This window comes from Bombus huntii, chromosome 2, assembly GCF_024542735.1.
Source record: "Bombus huntii isolate Logan2020A chromosome 2, iyBomHunt1.1, whole genome shotgun sequence".
In the NCBI taxonomy this organism is placed as follows: Eukaryota; Metazoa; Arthropoda; class Insecta; order Hymenoptera; family Apidae; genus Bombus; species Bombus huntii.
The window spans coordinates 1,052,170-1,068,886 of NC_066239.1; the positions used below are offsets into that span (position 1 = coordinate 1,052,170).

The 16,717-nt window shown below is 35.6% G+C and overlaps 1 protein-coding gene and 1 long non-coding RNA gene across 4 annotated transcripts in view; one reads left to right on the forward strand and one right to left on the reverse strand.

Moving 5' to 3' along the window:
- The window catches only part of LOC126875553 (uncharacterized), an 87,785-nt gene that overhangs the window by 28,019 nt on the left and 43,049 nt on the right, over positions 1-16,717 (forward strand). The window contains exons 3-8 of one of the 3 annotated variants that reach the window (XM_050638505.1): positions 295-482; positions 2,998-4,078; positions 7,563-7,816; positions 11,058-11,180; positions 11,853-12,110; positions 13,099-13,278. In XM_050638505.1, the coding sequence (XP_050494462.1) occupies positions 295-482; positions 2,998-4,078; positions 7,563-7,816; positions 11,058-11,180; positions 11,853-12,110; positions 13,099-13,278 (2,084 nt within the window). The remainder of the gene's footprint in view (positions 1-294; positions 483-2,997; positions 4,079-7,562; positions 7,817-11,057; positions 11,181-11,852; positions 12,111-13,098; positions 13,279-16,717) is intronic. The other 2 variants (XM_050638510.1, XM_050638516.1) reach the window with 2 other exon arrangements.
- Positions 12,039-16,717, reverse strand: part of LOC126875755 (uncharacterized) — a 39,600-nt gene continuing 34,921 nt past the window's right edge. Inside the window, exons 2-3 of the long non-coding RNA XR_007693648.1 lie at positions 12,862-12,925; positions 12,039-12,166 (exon numbers count right to left, since the gene is read on the reverse strand). This is a non-coding gene — a long non-coding RNA (uncharacterized LOC126875755). The remainder of the gene's footprint in view (positions 12,167-12,861; positions 12,926-16,717) is intronic.

Genomic DNA, 16,717 nt, shown 5'->3' on the forward strand with positions numbered 1-16,717 from the left:
ACACATTCACTACCTTCTCAAAGGTGTCGAATCGTGAAATTCAGAATTTTCGAACAATTTCACAGGAAGACAGATGTGTACCTATTACTTCTTTAATTCTTTAATTCAGATACTTTCAACTTCTACAAAATCCCACCTGTTTACAATAGGAACATTAAAAGAGATTAAAACTTAAAAAGATACAGAACATTATACACGCGAAAGGGAGAAGGGGCCTATATTGCCAGGTATGGTTTCATTTCATTTTGTCGAGAAAGAAAGAGAGAAATAACGGTTGGCTATGTTGTCCATTAGCTGGGATGCGTCTCTCGAGGGTAAAAAGGCGCTCGATGAGGACGGGAGCTCCCTCTCGTCTCGAAACGCGGCAAAGGTGCCGGAGACGGAAGCGGAAACAGCGCCTCGGGCTGACGGAAATAGGGACAAGGTCCTCGTTCCACCAGAAGATGCTTCCAACTCCTCGCTTCGGCAGGGTTTGAATGTCAGTGAGTAAAAATGTTTACTTTTTAAATCGGACCGAAAGAGTCCCAGGTATGATCGTGTAACTTATATGTTGTAAATGAAAAGTGGAAATAAAGCTTTACAGCTTCATTTGTTTCCACTCTTCAAAGGCTGCTTTCATTGGTTTCAAAGAATTATTACAGAGGATTGTGTTGATAATTTATTATGAACGCAGTATTGATTCGAATTAAAGCATTTATTGTTTTGGTAGTTTTGACATATTGTAATGCATTAGAATAATTTATATGCTTGAAATTGTATCTAAACAGGATGAGAAATTAAATATGTTTTATAATTAATCATTTATAGTTGCCATGAATTACTACATAATAAATAGGTTATTAGCATCTTAGTTGAAATAATAAGTTGAGTTTTATCATTTTTAGAAGAGATTGGTTTGTTTTAAAAATTTTAACAGTTGTAATTTTGTCTAAAATTCTTTATAGAAGAGTTAAACGATAGAATAGAAGCGAAATTTTGTCAATAAGTATTACAAACAATATAGATTGGTTATAGATATTTATTATGATTATTATTTAGTTTTTAATTGAAACGTTGCATAATTGAAATTTCTGCATTTTTCTACATATATAATATTAAATTTCTTTAATTAAAGTTTTTTTATGACTAATTTTATATCATAAATCAGAATTTCAATTTTATTTTATATACCTATTTGTTTTATCTGTTTACTTATATAGATTGTTATCATCCGAGTAATTACATCAAATTAGTCTTTTAATGAGAACGTCTAAATAAATAAATAATTGCTACGGATAGAAACCAATATGCATTGTGTTACATATATGTATATTGTTGATAAAAATAGATTAGGCAGATCACTATTAATAAACGTCATCGGAGAAATTAAATATTATTTGATTGCTAACAGAAATTGTTTCAATTTACTGCATAGCAAACGACAGAGTTTACGTCGGAGCATACATAAATTAGTGTGCTCGATTATGTTCGCGGGGAGGCGCGTCTGCAGTGCGACTCGTCAACGAGAATCGTTAATTCTCGTCTTGATTAGTATCGACACCACGAATTAGCCGATTCCCTGCTTCGATTACGACGATAGGGATATTTAGATAGAATCTGACACAGGATTTTACAATTTACACATAGCTATATATTTCGCAAACAACACCGTCTAAGACTGAAGACTGAATGTTGCGGATGAATGCTAAGTGTAAGCGGATCAGTGTCGTTTTTCTGTGTGTCTTGTGCGGAGAGCTGACAATCGAAGTATCGGTGACGCATGTGGAAAAGACGATGTGAGTAAAGCATGGGTCAAGCGGATCCGTCAATTGCAATTTTCGACGAGGAAATAAGGGCAACGGTCATTGCTGCTAATTGGTTGGAAATTGATAGGAAAAGTGAGAATTGACTGCCGCCAAACTGAAGGTCACTCGCAGATACGGAGCATACCCTCGAGTGACGCACGTGGAAATGCCGCGTGTCCCAATGTTTATTTAATCATTACCGTTAATAAAATCAAGCAGCGCCTCGACTTAAATAATACATCGTAAAAATAAGGAAGTTGACGGAAAACACTAAACCTTATGGCGGGCAGATGGAATGAGTGCTAATAAAGACTAAATCTCGAGACGGCAGTAACGACTCCTTGGGGATTATTGTTGGTCCAAGCGAATATGTTAAGGAAAGCGTAGATAGAGAAATAAAAATTGGAGAAAAGTGTATGGTATCTTTAGAAAATTAGAAACAGCTATTCTCAAAAGGTTGTTATGGAAATAGGAACAAATTGTGGGGTACCGTGGATGAAAAAATGGACGAGTGTGTGATGGCTGAGTGGCCATAGGGAAGATAGTGCCTACTTTAAGCAGGGAAGAAATATACTAATCAGTGCGTGACAAACGCATCGTTGGCTGACTTCCAAATTATCCTGCATGGAAAATAATTTTTATAGTATAGCAGTTTATGGTGACATTCAATGCGCTGTCATTTAATCCAAAGATAGTCTACTTTGCATGCTATTTATTTCGTAATTTATGTTTCTATATTTAAGCGATTAAACTTACACTATTGCAAAAATAATCCGCTTATACGTGCACAACTGCTGCGTTTTAAAGAGAATTAAAAATAGCATAAAAACAGTCATAAAATTTGTTATCAATAAAACGTGAGCATTGATACAAATTCATGTTTTTAAGAACACAAACAAACATACTGATTCTAACTCGTGATTTATTTCATCCAAATTTCTGAATGGCTGTTTTTATATTTTTTTATATATTATATATCATTTTATACATTTTTGTATATATCTTTATATTTTCAAATTTTCCATAAATGCATGAATATCCATAGTCTAATTATCAAAAGATTTAAAACAATTTTAAACCGAAACGACTAAATCCAAGCTATCTATCCATAGATATCCATGTAAGAAAACTAACCAGATATTAGCAAAAACAAAGTTGTCAGCTCCATTTCACGCGTTTACATCGTATTTTCACATAAAATCCCTGGTTTCAGCAGCATCAACGTCTATCACCCGTCGAAAGGGGGATATCAACGACAGATCCCGTAAGAAAAGGCGTAGAAACAAAGATTCGAAGAACTCCGACGTGGATCGACAGCGTGAGAACACGCAGGAGGTGTACGAGAACGAGATCAGGGGGAAACGAGGTGGTCAAACGAAAAAATCGAAGGATACCGCTGCGAGGAGGTATCGCGTCGAGCGTCGGAGGAGGAGAAAAAATCGCGAACGAAAGCGTGGAAGGAAGAGGTCCAAGCAGAACGGAGAGAAAAACGAGGCGCGTAGAACGTCCAAGTTCAAAAGAAGAATGAACGATGTGCCCGCCGCGCTACTGCTTGGCAAGATCGATGGTCACGTGGCGGAGGACAATGTTTCCGGCTACGACTCCTCGAACGTGACCGGGAGAGGTAACCAGAATCTCTCAAATGCTTCTGACGTTACCTCGCCGTTCAATCTTCAGGACCAATTAACTACCGAGGCCACGAAACGGTCCACGCACACCACATCGCGTTACAAGATGTACGAAGACACCGTCGAAAGGGAATTCTCGAAGCAGCTTGAAAAAGAGATCTCGCGGACGCAGATGGAAGACCCTGCCAGCTTGGAGAACCGTATCCTGGGTAGTTCCGTACCGAAATCCTCTCACAAGAATACAGAACATAAAGAGGAGGATGGTTCTACAAATACGAACGAGTCGAAGTTTGGCAACTCGAGGTACGACGCCGATAAAATGTTAGGTTATTCACGGACGGAAGAGGATTTACCTATTTTGGATTTGGAGAACGAGGTGCTGGCGAGGACCTTGAAGGATTACAACGCTTATATGACGTCGAGCTTGAAGTTATCGATGGTACCCAGGCGGGACGCAATCGAGCATAGGAAAACTGGCGGATCGCATTTTCATGGGAAACCCATAATCGACGGAGTAGAGTTCGATAGGTTGGGCGGAAAGAAGAGCACGGAAACGATGAGCAGCACCGTGGCGTACGAGGAAGATACGAGAGGGGATTTATCATGCATAAACGGGACGTTCGTGCCGGCACCCCTTGCCCGCCATGCACTGATCAAATATGTAAAGTAAGTGGCTTTTAGCATGAATAATTCAACTCATCTCGAACACCGGCCAGGTACCTGGTTTCAGTCAATGCGATTTCTCTTATGACGATGGATCTTGCGCGCGTTTGTGAAGTTGAGCGCTGTATTATGTTCTTGTGATAGAGTAGAGCCAGAACGGGAGTAATTAATGCGAGTTTCATACATCTAGAGTTTTTATTCATGTGTTGGCAAACAATAATTTAGATATATTTCAGTCAATCGAGTTGGATTTAACGTTTTTCCGGTGAATAGTAAAGTTGATTCATTTCCGTTTATTTTTATTTAAGTGGAAACCTAAATAGGAACGTATAACATTATTTGCTTAACATATTCATAATGCATACATTACATTATCTACAAAAAATTAGCAACATATTGCATTGATTTAAAAATAAAAGCTAATTTGAATTAGTTTACAAGATTCTATGTGGTTTGATTGACCAAATGTTCCTTGGAATAGTTTGTTTGTTAACTGATATTATGGATTAATTAATGATCATTATTACGCTAGTATAACAACGATGATCGCGTAATTAAATTGAAATGTTGATCCATTTTGAGAAATTCAAATTATTTTCATTGATATAAGCACAATATTATAATATTAATTAAAACATCTGGAGTCAAAAATCACTTTAAATTACACATTAAATCAGTTTTATTATACTTTATTCGGGAACGTTTGACAATTTTAAGAATTTTAAGAAATCTAAAACTTTTGCTGGGATTGTAGATTGTAGAGAATCTTTTTCTCTGACGTGGCAAGAAAATGATTTTTCTTATGTTTCATTTTCCATGCGTATTGCCGCATATAATTATTTGCACACTTTCATATGGATGAAAGATACAGAGTTTGTCAAGTAACAAAATAATAATATAAAGTTTGACTATTATAAACACCAACATCATTATCGCATGTTGACTCACAAAAATCAATTTGATCATAATATGTCATTATACGTAGTTACAATGATCATAAGTTTGATGTACACATAATATCGTAATTAAAGGTTACTTACACGTCATCAAAACTAATATACTTTTGAGAGGTACGTAGTGAACTTTCAAATATTTTCAGTCTTTCGAGGTTTTCAAACTTTCTCGATAATAAAAAGGAAAAGGTGATTTACAAACGCGTGGCTTCTATCAGATATACGGAACGAACGTTTCGTTTTGAGCATTTTGTACAAAATCTTTAAGGAAGTGTGCATTTTTTCTCCTTGGGAGACTCAGATGAAAAAGTCTATAATTGCTGTTCTTGTTGTTCGTTCCGTTTGAAACGAACCTTCTCCGGTTGGTAGCGAAAGGTTCCTTTCAAAGGCTCTCTCTTTTGCCCCTTTACTTTGATCCGTTCTTTAATCGAGCACACGCCTCTGGTCTACGCCGTGAAACGTCCCTCCATTGCTGCTTGAAATTTCCACTCCCTTCCACTCTTTCGTCAGAAAACTGAATTACTGGGACAAGTTCGTAGCCGGGATTGTAGAACCAGAAAAGTTTCGGATCGGGGGTTCCGAACTTTTCAATGCTTCGACGTGCTGGAATTACCTGACAGCGCTGCAAAATATAAAAAGATCGTGAAAGTAAGGCAAGTGACTGTAATGGCAAGTAAATCTCGATTCTATCAAATGTTGAATGAGAAGAACAAGGAAGGTCAAAAGTTTGGAAACGTATTAGGAACAACATTGGAAAAATTGTGACGATTCTAAGAGGCAATGAGTGATTATGAGCATTTGAATGTACCTTGTCCTCTTTCATTATGTAATTTTTATATTCAATATCCTGTTACGTTAAATATTTTTATTGTTATTTTATTTTTATGTTTATATATTATTTAATATACAGGGTGGTTGGTTACTGGTGGTACAAGCGGAAAGGGGGTGATTCTAGGCGAAAAAAGAAGTCGAAAATATAGAATAAATATTTTTCGTTTGAGGCTTTGTTTTCGAGAAAATCGACTTTAAATTTTCGCTCGGTACGCGTGCACTTTATCACGTCTCGTTATAACGGATCTCACTGTAGATCGTTGTCTCGATGGAAAAATTAAAAAAAAAAAAGAAAAAAAACCCCTTTTTTTACGTGGGGAAATCCGGCGGATTTTTATCGGCTAAAACCCCACGGGCGGGCCTAGGTGTAGTCATCAGCAACGAGTGAAACCGTATCTCCGGGGGTACTTCCCAAACACTCCTAGAAAGCACTACAACATAGTAGGCAAGGGGGGGGGCCCACTTGCCCGTTGTATATACTTCTAAGATGATATTTGGTTTTCCACCTTGGCTTGCCCAGGAGTGGTCTCGAACTCGCGACATCTTACTACCGCATACGCCCTTTACGAGCGTAGCTAGCGAACCCGCCGAGTATTTACTAGTTATTGACTCATTAATATGTCCATCGAGTTGTCCTTATACCAGAGTCTTCAGTGTTGCTACAACGGACACGTGTTTTACAGCTGATGACCAAGATGGTCAACCTCAAAATATAGAATAATAGAAAATATAGAATATATAGAATAGAAAATATAGAATAAAAATTTTTCGTTTGAGGCTTCGTTTTCGAGAAAATCGACTTTAAATTTTCGCTCGGTACGCCTGCGGTACATTATAACGGATCTCACTGTAGATCGTTGTCTCGATGGAAAATTAAAAAAAAAAATAAAAAAAAAATTTTTATTCCATATTTTCGACACTTCTTTTTTCGCGTAGAATCACCCCCTTTCCGCTTGTACCACCAGTTACCAACCACCCTGTATATATGTATCTCATTTAAATGTGTGTATTTCATATTTCTATACTCTACATATTTTATTTCTATATTTATGTTTATGTAAGTTATTAGTAAGAAATTGTTGCGATAAATATTGTCTCGTATATGAAATTTCTTTCACAGTTTAGTTTATTTCATTTACCATAAATTAATTATTTGAATGGTGAAATATAGTAATAAAAAAGTTACGAGTCTGGGAGTGGTTCTTGTAATAATATTTTTCAATGATTTTTAAACCTATTATGTGTTATACGAGGAAGCTGTATTTCAATTATGTTACTGAATTTGATAGACTTACGGGTTTATAACGGATCATAAACTCTTTCGCGAGAGTCTACATCATCATGTTGGAAACTATCGATCAGCTATTGTATATCTACCAGCAGCGTAAACTTTTGAAGTCGGGGCAGTAACCAATCAGGGAATTAATTTCCACGGGCAACCAATGCAAACAAAAGTTTATTACAAAAGCTCTCTTGTACTTCACTTTCTCGGCTACGAACTTCCAAAGTGTCTTTCCCGCTAGTTTTTGGAGAAATCAAGGAAAACCAATTTACGTAGGTAAATCAAAGGCGAAGTAGTAGATGATGATAAATAATTCTAATCGCGCAATGTAGATAATGAATTGTTATGCTATGCATATTACATAAAGTTTATTATATTATTTTGTAAATTTTTAAAAGTATATGATTGCTGTTTTTCCAAGATCGTCGATACCAGGCCACGAGTATTTGGAGGCAGATTACGAGTGTGCTCCAGGGTACTACATGGTGAGCACAATAACTAGACTACTTTGCAGAAATCGTCAATGGGTAGGGCAACTTCCAAAGTGCAAGATCAAAGCGAATTTTGAAGGTGTGTGTATCGACGCTTCTTGTGACCATGTTTGCAAAGAAGTCGATGGCAGGCCAGTATGTTCCTGTTACAAGGGTTTCCGGTTGGAAGATGATAAATGTATCGGTGAGTTATGCTTGAGTGTCTTCGCTTTATTTGGATATAACCAAGCTGTGGATATTTATGCATATTGTATAATTCATATTTTTGCAGACACAGATAAGAAATTGAAACTTGAATATAAAAGAATGCTTTATTCTCCAAATGCAGACTAGTCATAGATCCATAAATATTCACAATCTAGACGTAATACTTAACTGACCATATTTATATGTTTTATCTGTTATTCTATCAAAATGTTTTTTTTTATTGTATTGGTTATTAGCATATTTGGTCGATGAACAAAAACGGCTACTTGAATTCAATATTTAAAATTTTCAATTTTCAATATTACATATTTGGAGTATTTAACGTTTCAAGCATAAGGTAATCGAATCATAATGCTTGATAGAAATTATGTGTTTTTATAGCTTGAATTGCGTTTATTACACATTATCAAGCATATATGGAACGCTTAACCACATAAATCAGAGACTATATCACGTTCATCTTTGTATTCAGCGTTGCATAACAAATTGTTTCGAAACGTTAATCTCCTATTCTATTTGCTACTGATTAAAATGTAAAAAGCTAAAAATCGGAGTATATTGTATGCACGAAAATGGACAATTAAGTGTTAAAATATTCTTTAATCTTTTAAATAGAAGCAATAATCTTTTCATTTTTTAAATTTATGTTCGTTCATGCTAATTTACATATTTTATATTTTACTATAATCTTAGTTTATCGATCAGGTGATTTTATTGATTAATATTTCCAGAACAAGATTTTATGAGATCATTACTCGTGAGAAGCGCAAAACGTTTTCGATGTCGACATGCTGTAAAATAATCATAACATTTTGCGATCTAATAATATTTTGATAGTCCACCGGTTCGAAGATTTCTTCTACGTTTTTATCCCTCTCCTTTTTCTTTCTCTTTTTTTTTAAGCGGTATGAATACTAAAACGTAGAAACGATACCGTTTTTCCTCGGAAGACGAGCTGTCGAAGCGGTGAAAAAGAAATGTCTCAAGATGAAATATCGACAGGATACTCGTTGAAATATTGACGGCTTCCGCATTCTGTAGGAGACAAGTTCTTCCTGTCTGTATTAAAACATCAACGATTTCGTTTCTGAAATCCTTCCTTGTTTGCCCGTGGAATGTATTACTGTCCGTTTCTCATAAAACTGAAGGGCGATTATAAATTTTTATTTCAAAGTTCGTTTGTATGTCCTGAAATGAAAGGGACGCTGGATATCGACAATGTCGTACTGTTTTTATTTCTTTCTCAATGTTTCTCGCGTTTATTGCAAGATAGATTTTAATTTCAAAAATGGATTCACAAGCTGTTTTTCGATATTAATCACGTTGGTTCAGTTTAAAATGTCAAAAGAAACAAGGAATCAAGAATAAATTTTTTAAATGAAAATATTTCTCTCGGGAAATTTCTTTAAATAAAAATTATCATCATATATTCGCGATAATTAAATGTAAATGGGATTATAGAATTCTCGAGTGAAAATTGTATTAAAAGCGTAGGAAAATACAAATTGAATGAAAGTTCGTTGATTTAAGTTGAATGAGAAAGTAGTTTAAATCAAGCATAAATTCGAATTAACGGATTCTTGGAAAAATTAGCTTGTAGCGAACGGGGAAATGTCGTTAATCTAGGCGAATCGTAAAGACAGATAATCCGAATTAGTTAAAAGTCCAGCTTAACCGAGTCTAGTAAAACAAAGTTCCACTCAATTCGACGAGGTATACATGTATATACGTACAAAATAAAAGAATCACTGACTCGAATAAATTGGAGGAACAAGGAATACGAATAGAATGAAACGTTGAAGTAACTAAATTTCTATCAACGAGATTCAGTGTATTTACATATTCTTCGGAAATGTTTTTCCCCATTCAAGGATTTTATTTTGTCTTTTCGAATCTTGTTCGTATCATTCCACATCATGTAGATTGTATCAAGTTTTCGAGAAAATTTTAACGAAATAATAAATAAGAAATAAGAGCTATTTATTTAAAAAACAGATTTCTCTTACTATTGAAACGATTATATTTTTGGAAATAATCAAATAAAAAGTCAAGAAATGCCATATGCGTAATTTTTTTAAAATATCGTATAATATTAAATCTAGGGCTATTACATTAAAACTATTTAGCTTGTATACAGGGTGGTTGGTAACTGGTGGTACAAGCGGAAAGGGGGTGATTCTACGCGAAAAAAGAAGTGTCGAAAATATGGAATAAAAATTTTTTTTTTATTTTTTTTTTTAATTTTCCATCGAGACAACGATCTACAATGAGATCCCTTATAACGTACTGCACGCGTACCGAGCGAAAATTTAAAGTCGATTTTCTCGAAAACAAAGCCTCAAACGAAAAATTTTTATTCTATATTTTCTATTCTATATATTCTATATTTTCTATTATTCTATATTTTGAGGTTGACCATCTTGGTCATCAGCTGTAAAACACGTGTTCGTTGTAGCAACACTGAAGACCAGAGTTTTCTTATACCAGAGTATAAGGACAACTTGATCAACATAATGCATCAACAACTAGTAAATACTCGGCGGGTTCGCTAGCTACGCTCGTAAAGGGCGTATGCGGTAGTAAGATGTCGCGAGTTCGAGACCACTCCTGGGCAAGCCAAGGTGGAAAACCAAATATCATCTTAGAAGTATATACAACGGGCAAGTGGGTTTCCCGACCCCCCTTGCCTACTATGTTGTAGTGCTTTCTAGGAGTGTTTGGGAAGTACCCCCGGAGATACGGTTTCACTCGTTGCTGATGACTACACCTAGGCCCGCCCGTGGGGTTTTAGCCGATAAAAATCCGCCGGATTTCCCCACGTAAAAAAAGGGGTTTTTTTTCTTTTTTTTTTTTAATTTTTCCATCGAGACAACGATCTACAGTGAGATCCGTTATAACGAGACGTGATAAAGTGCACGCGTACCGAGCGAAAATTTAAAGTCGATTTTCTCGAAAACAAAGCCTCAAACGAAAAATATTTATTCTATATTTTCGACTTCTTTTTTCGCCTAGAATCACCCCCTTTCCGCTTGTACCACCAGTAACCAACCACCCTGTATAATTTTCTGGAAAAAAATATTTAAGAAGCACGATATGTATGTGTTAAAGTATTATTATACTTACAATGGATTAACCGCGCTATTAAATGAGATCGGAAACGCAAACCATCACGGAAGTTAGCTAAATTTCAGAAATTACACGTACTCATTAAAATTCAGATGTGAACGAATGCAAGGATAACAAGGGAGGTTGTGAACATAAATGCGTGAACACGCCGGGATCCTTTCGTTGTGAGTGTCCGAAAGGGATGAAACTAGACGAAGACAGGTTCACATGCAAGGGTGAGTTATTTGCACCTGGATATATATCCTCCGTGAAAGAAAAATATCGTTCTGTCTCTCTCTGCCCTTCTCTTTGAAAAAGCAACAAGTGTAAACATTGCGAAAAAGCCTACGCTGTTTCATCCATGACTATAGCTGGAATTTCGATCGTGTTTCCTATTTGCTTAGAAATGTTATCAATTCGTTTCTTTTTTAATGTTTTGCTTAATTTAAATTGTTTCATTTGTTTTTATTTTAGTATCCTTTGTATCGGATAATTCATTTCGAATGTTCTTTTATGTCACTATGTTCTTAAAATTTACGTTTTAAGAATTTATGTAATTGAAAGTACTACGCAAAAACTGGTGTAAATAATATTTTAATGAATATTGTATTACAATTTTCTGATAGTTCGATAGAATTTATTAGAATAGATAAAGTAATATGCAAAGAAGACGAAGGTGTTTACATGATGGAAATTTCAAAAGTAATTAACTAAATACAAATTGTCACAAATAAAAAATGTATTTACACCACTTTTCATTTTCTCGAATGTAATTAACCAAAACAAGAATGTCGTATACTCCTTCAATATCCGCGTCAATTCAATTCAAACTCGATCCGCTATATATAAGAGAAAAATGTGAAATGGGATATGTAAAATAAAATTACTCGGCCGCTTTCATTATGCAGACATTAACGAGTGTCTGTTGAACAACGGACACGGGCCCTGTCAGGATACGTGTCGGAACACCATAGGCGGCTATGAATGTTCCTGCGATGGTCTACAGGATACTGTTCTGTCAGCCGACAACCACACGTGTCAGGACGCAGGTCCCTGTAGCGTCAACAACGCCGGATGCTCCCACACCTGTCTCTCCACGATGGGACGAGTATTTTGTCTCTGCCCTGATGGTTTCATCCTAGAGGATGATTGGAAGACCTGTCAAGGTAATAGAATTTCCTGATCGTTCGCCATCTTTCCTGGTCCTGTCCATTGTTCCCCCCTGGAACATTTGAATGACAAAAACAAATTTTAATAATATGCTATAAGAAAGAATTGTGGAAAATATGGAATAACTATATGTTTCGAGCGAGTAAACGAGCGATTCGTACAATTGGGAACGTCATCCTACATAGTCAAGAGACTTCTTAATTACTCTCGTCAGAGAAATCGAGAACGTGTGTAATACGCATATATGACAGGTTTATAAACGACATTCTTTCCCTTTGGGATTTTAATCGTCTTTTTGGTTAACGTATAAAGATCTCCGTCTATTATGAATATGCTATTGTTAGAAGTGTATGAGCTGCAAATAAAAGCTGCCTGCCATTTAGTAGCTGGTTTTCAAAGTGCTTCTTTTCCTTCTGACCACTTACTCGAACGAATACAATATCAATCAATTTTTATATTTAATTTAAATTCCATATTTAATGAATATATCTAAACGGAAAAGGTTGTAAAACATTGCCAGCTACATGTTTTCAATTTATTATTTAATAAATCAAATTTTTTATCTAGTTTTATCTAAACATAGATCGAGTCGCGTGACAAAAGAATATCCATGAATTTTTGGGGTAAAGATTGTTATCGTTCTATTATTTTTTACTGCAATTCTCTTAAAACGCAATATAATATTTAAAGTAAACAAGAAGTACAACAATTTATGAATTATCGCGTTTAAAAAGATTTCTTTCTTACCTCCTATTAAACAGTGCAATGTGATCGCACGCAATATCCTCTTCTTCATCTATGAGAAGCTTTACTGAAATACATACATAAATAAAAGTTTTAGCATGAAAGTACCCATCATTATTATCTCGATGAGTTATAACAGAAGTAACATCGATACTAGGAAGATTCATTTATCGAAAAAATGAAAAATTATAGCGCTTAAAATAAAAAAAGAAATAATAGGATGTTTTATTTCTTTTCTAGACGTGGACGAGTGTGCCCAACCAGATTTGCAAACGGAAATGTGCCGGTACGGTTGCATCAACACGCCAGGATCTTATCGATGCGCCGAACCAATGGAGTTGAAGGATCAACCGATACTGGACAGCTTGTCGATCACATGCCTGCCAGGCTACGAGGCCACCCCCGATGGAACTTGTATCGGTAAGTGGTTTAATCCGTACGGGTGATTTAACAGGAAGTTGGATTTGCCAGCGAAGCCCCGCGGCAGACACTTTTCACTGCGAACATCCACTCCGCTGTGTAATACATTGTACTTCGGTTGCCTTGCGATTCTTGTGATTCTGTGATTTCCATGCTTTACGATTTACGAAACGAACCACTGGTTTTAAACGCAGTTTAAAACGATTCACCAAATCATCAAATGACGATACTAAATCTTTTGTCATTCGACGTTTCGATAATTTGATTTAAATTGATCAATCGTTTCGTTATTTAGTATTCTAATAATCGAGATTTCATAAAAATATTTGCTTATATCTTGATCTAAACTTTGAATATTTCTAAAAAAGATATAAAATAAATACTTGACTGTTGTTTTTATAGTTTGCATTAATAAATTTTTCTGTATTCTGGATGCTACTCTGAATACACTAGATAATCCAGAATAAACCAGATTATCATTCGAAAGTAAGGTTTTTCTTCTCACTATGTCGTCACGAGTAATTAGCACAGTTTACCGTATATTCGTTACGGATACTTAACAAATATCGAGTTACGAAACGAGTATAATTCGTTTCCATTATATTTCCGCAGTGTATTTAAAACAACGAGACGTCCTAACATTCGTAACGATGATATTCTTCACTGGTCGGCATAATTGCGTTTGTCGTTCATTTCGCGGCGCAAAATTCCAGTATAGTCAACTGATGGGTAGTACGATAACAATTCCCTATAGGGAGATGAGCGTCCTAACGAGATTCTGCCGCCTGGCCCTAGTCGTGCCCCATAATACCGTTCTAGACGATCCGAGTATATACGTAATCGAATTAGCCTGCACATGGATCCACTCGGTAGGCGAGCGGCTTCTCTGCTGCAATATTGGGTCGAGATTCTGGATCATCAACTGTCGGAAAACTGTCCGAATTAATGGCCTCGTGGCTGCTTCGAAATGTTTCACGTTAGCTTAGAGAAAGCGTTTCTATTATTTTCCATTTCTTCGTATAAATTATGAATAGAATTCATTTTTATCAATTCATTTTTATTTATTTCATTTTAACCAATGATTAGTTCGCGGATTTTTATGTACTTATAGGAAATTTAAAATTGCAAAAATGCACATACTACGCAAGTTCATAATTACTTGGATAAAAGGATATTCAACTTTTTATGTTATTCAACTTTCAATAAGATTTTCCACTTTTTCTAAGCACATTTAGAGAAAATGTTTGTTGTTACTGAGGTGGTATGGTGATAGGTGCGTAAGGAACTACTCTTGGTGTTTTTTAACGAACAATAGTTTTATTAGAACTAATCAACAATCAGAGTTAACAATTAACAACTAACAATTACACTTAACAGACAACAGGTAACAACTAACAAATAACGATAGACACCGCGAGTTCGTTCGACGCGTTGCTATGCAAATAGTCCCGAGAAGTTACACATTTAATGGCGCAAGACAGACTGACTCTGCTTTTGTTTCGGATCGCGCGGATTCTTCCCTTCGTAGCCCATCGATATCCCCCACTAGCGTGCATTCATTAGATGTGCCGCCAGTGCTGGCACGTGTATGCTCTTCCGAGAATTCGGCGGAAAGAGTGTGAAGATATCGATGGTACATTGGGCACGTCGGTGTTGCGCTTTGGCGGCGTCGCGCTTTGCCTCCGGAGCCGTTGAAAAGTTCCGTGGCCCGTGCCGCCACATTACACACTTGCACTGTTACTTTGTGGTTAGAATCTTCTCAAGATCAATTTTCTAACAAGATCTTATTTTCGACTTTGACCTTTACGACACCTTCTAAACCAATTTGGTTGAGCAATCATTTGAGGGAATTGATATAGAGATGAAAAGATTTATAGATGATAAGTTTCAATTTTCAAATAACTTTTACTAACAAATATTAATTTACTTTTATATAATTTACTATAAGAGACTTTTTCATTCATTTGTTTTCTGCATTCAACAATGCCTTTTTACAGTGACAGAATCTTCCTTGGCGATTGAAAATAGTCTGAAATGCAAGTGTGAAGTGGCTAAATTAACAACTTTTGTTAGTACTCACGACTAAGGATCAGAATTTATCAGAACTTAGCTAGGTTGCTATTGTTTCCTTATGTCGTGTACGAATTACAAATCACTTATCACCGCAACTATCTAAGTGGAATTAGCCAGTAAGATTGCCATCATGCATCATTTTCTTATTAGACGAAACGTATAATCTACTTGTGTCTCGAGACGTTGGCAAGAAACTTTGATCTTAAGCGCAACTATCTATCATGCAAAACTTGTCTCAGCGACTGCTCAGTGTCTGACAAACCATCATAAAAGCTTAACTGATAGGATCAGCCGACTCTATTAATAAAAGATAACAACGACAATTTATATCTTCGTATAAAGTATCTGAGCGTTTCATTCAATTTTATCATTTGATTATCATTTGAAAATCTTGAAACTTGAAATATCTCTTTTATTTCACTTTTCTTTGACTTTTCTATGCTGATAGAAAATTTTTATCATGGAAACAAATTCTTTCTATTTCACATGTTTAAGGTAAAAAAAATATCGTTATACTTTAAACGATAAAATTGTATGTAGTACATTTTACGAATATCTAAATCTTCAGATTTATCTCTTAACTCGAATATTCTTAACAGCTTGTTAATAAGGTTTGCCTGTTTCAAACCTATTTTCTAATTCTTCGTTGTATTCCATTCAGAACGAATGTTTTCAATATTCCGTAATAATTCCGGAAGATCAAAGACTCAAATGTGGATATATTTAGTTTTCCTCTCAAAGCTCTCTTTTACAGAAATTCGCTGCCGTTGAAATTCTGTCACTGAAATTCTTCCAATATTGCACGAGAATTACAAAAAAACCAGAACCAGTCATTGCGAAATGCGAACTTCTTTTCTAATTCGTCATTGTTTTTTATTACAAATTCTTTCAGCATTTCACAAGAATTATAAAGTAGCAAATGTGATAAAATTTACTTTTCCCTTCATATACTTTCTTTATACAGAGTGGTTGGTAACTGGTGGTACAAGCGGAAAGGGGGGTTCAAGGGGGTGATTCTACGCGAAAAAAGAAGTCGAAAATATAGAATAAAAATTCTCTTTTTCTTTTTAATTTTTTTTTAAATCTACAGTGAGATCCGTTATAACGAGGCGTGATAAAGTGCACGCGTACCGAGCGAAAATTCAAAGTCGATTTTCTCGAAAACAAAGCCTCAAACGAAAAATTTTTATTCTATATTTTCGGCTTCTTTTTTCGTGTAGAATCACCCCCTTTCCGCTTGTACCACCAGTTACCAATCACCCTGTATATACAGCGAAGGCAAAAGAAAGAAAGGAAAGGATGATAAACGGAGAAATGCAACTTTATATCTATCTATTTTTCGGCTTCATAGTTTAGAAAAAGGATT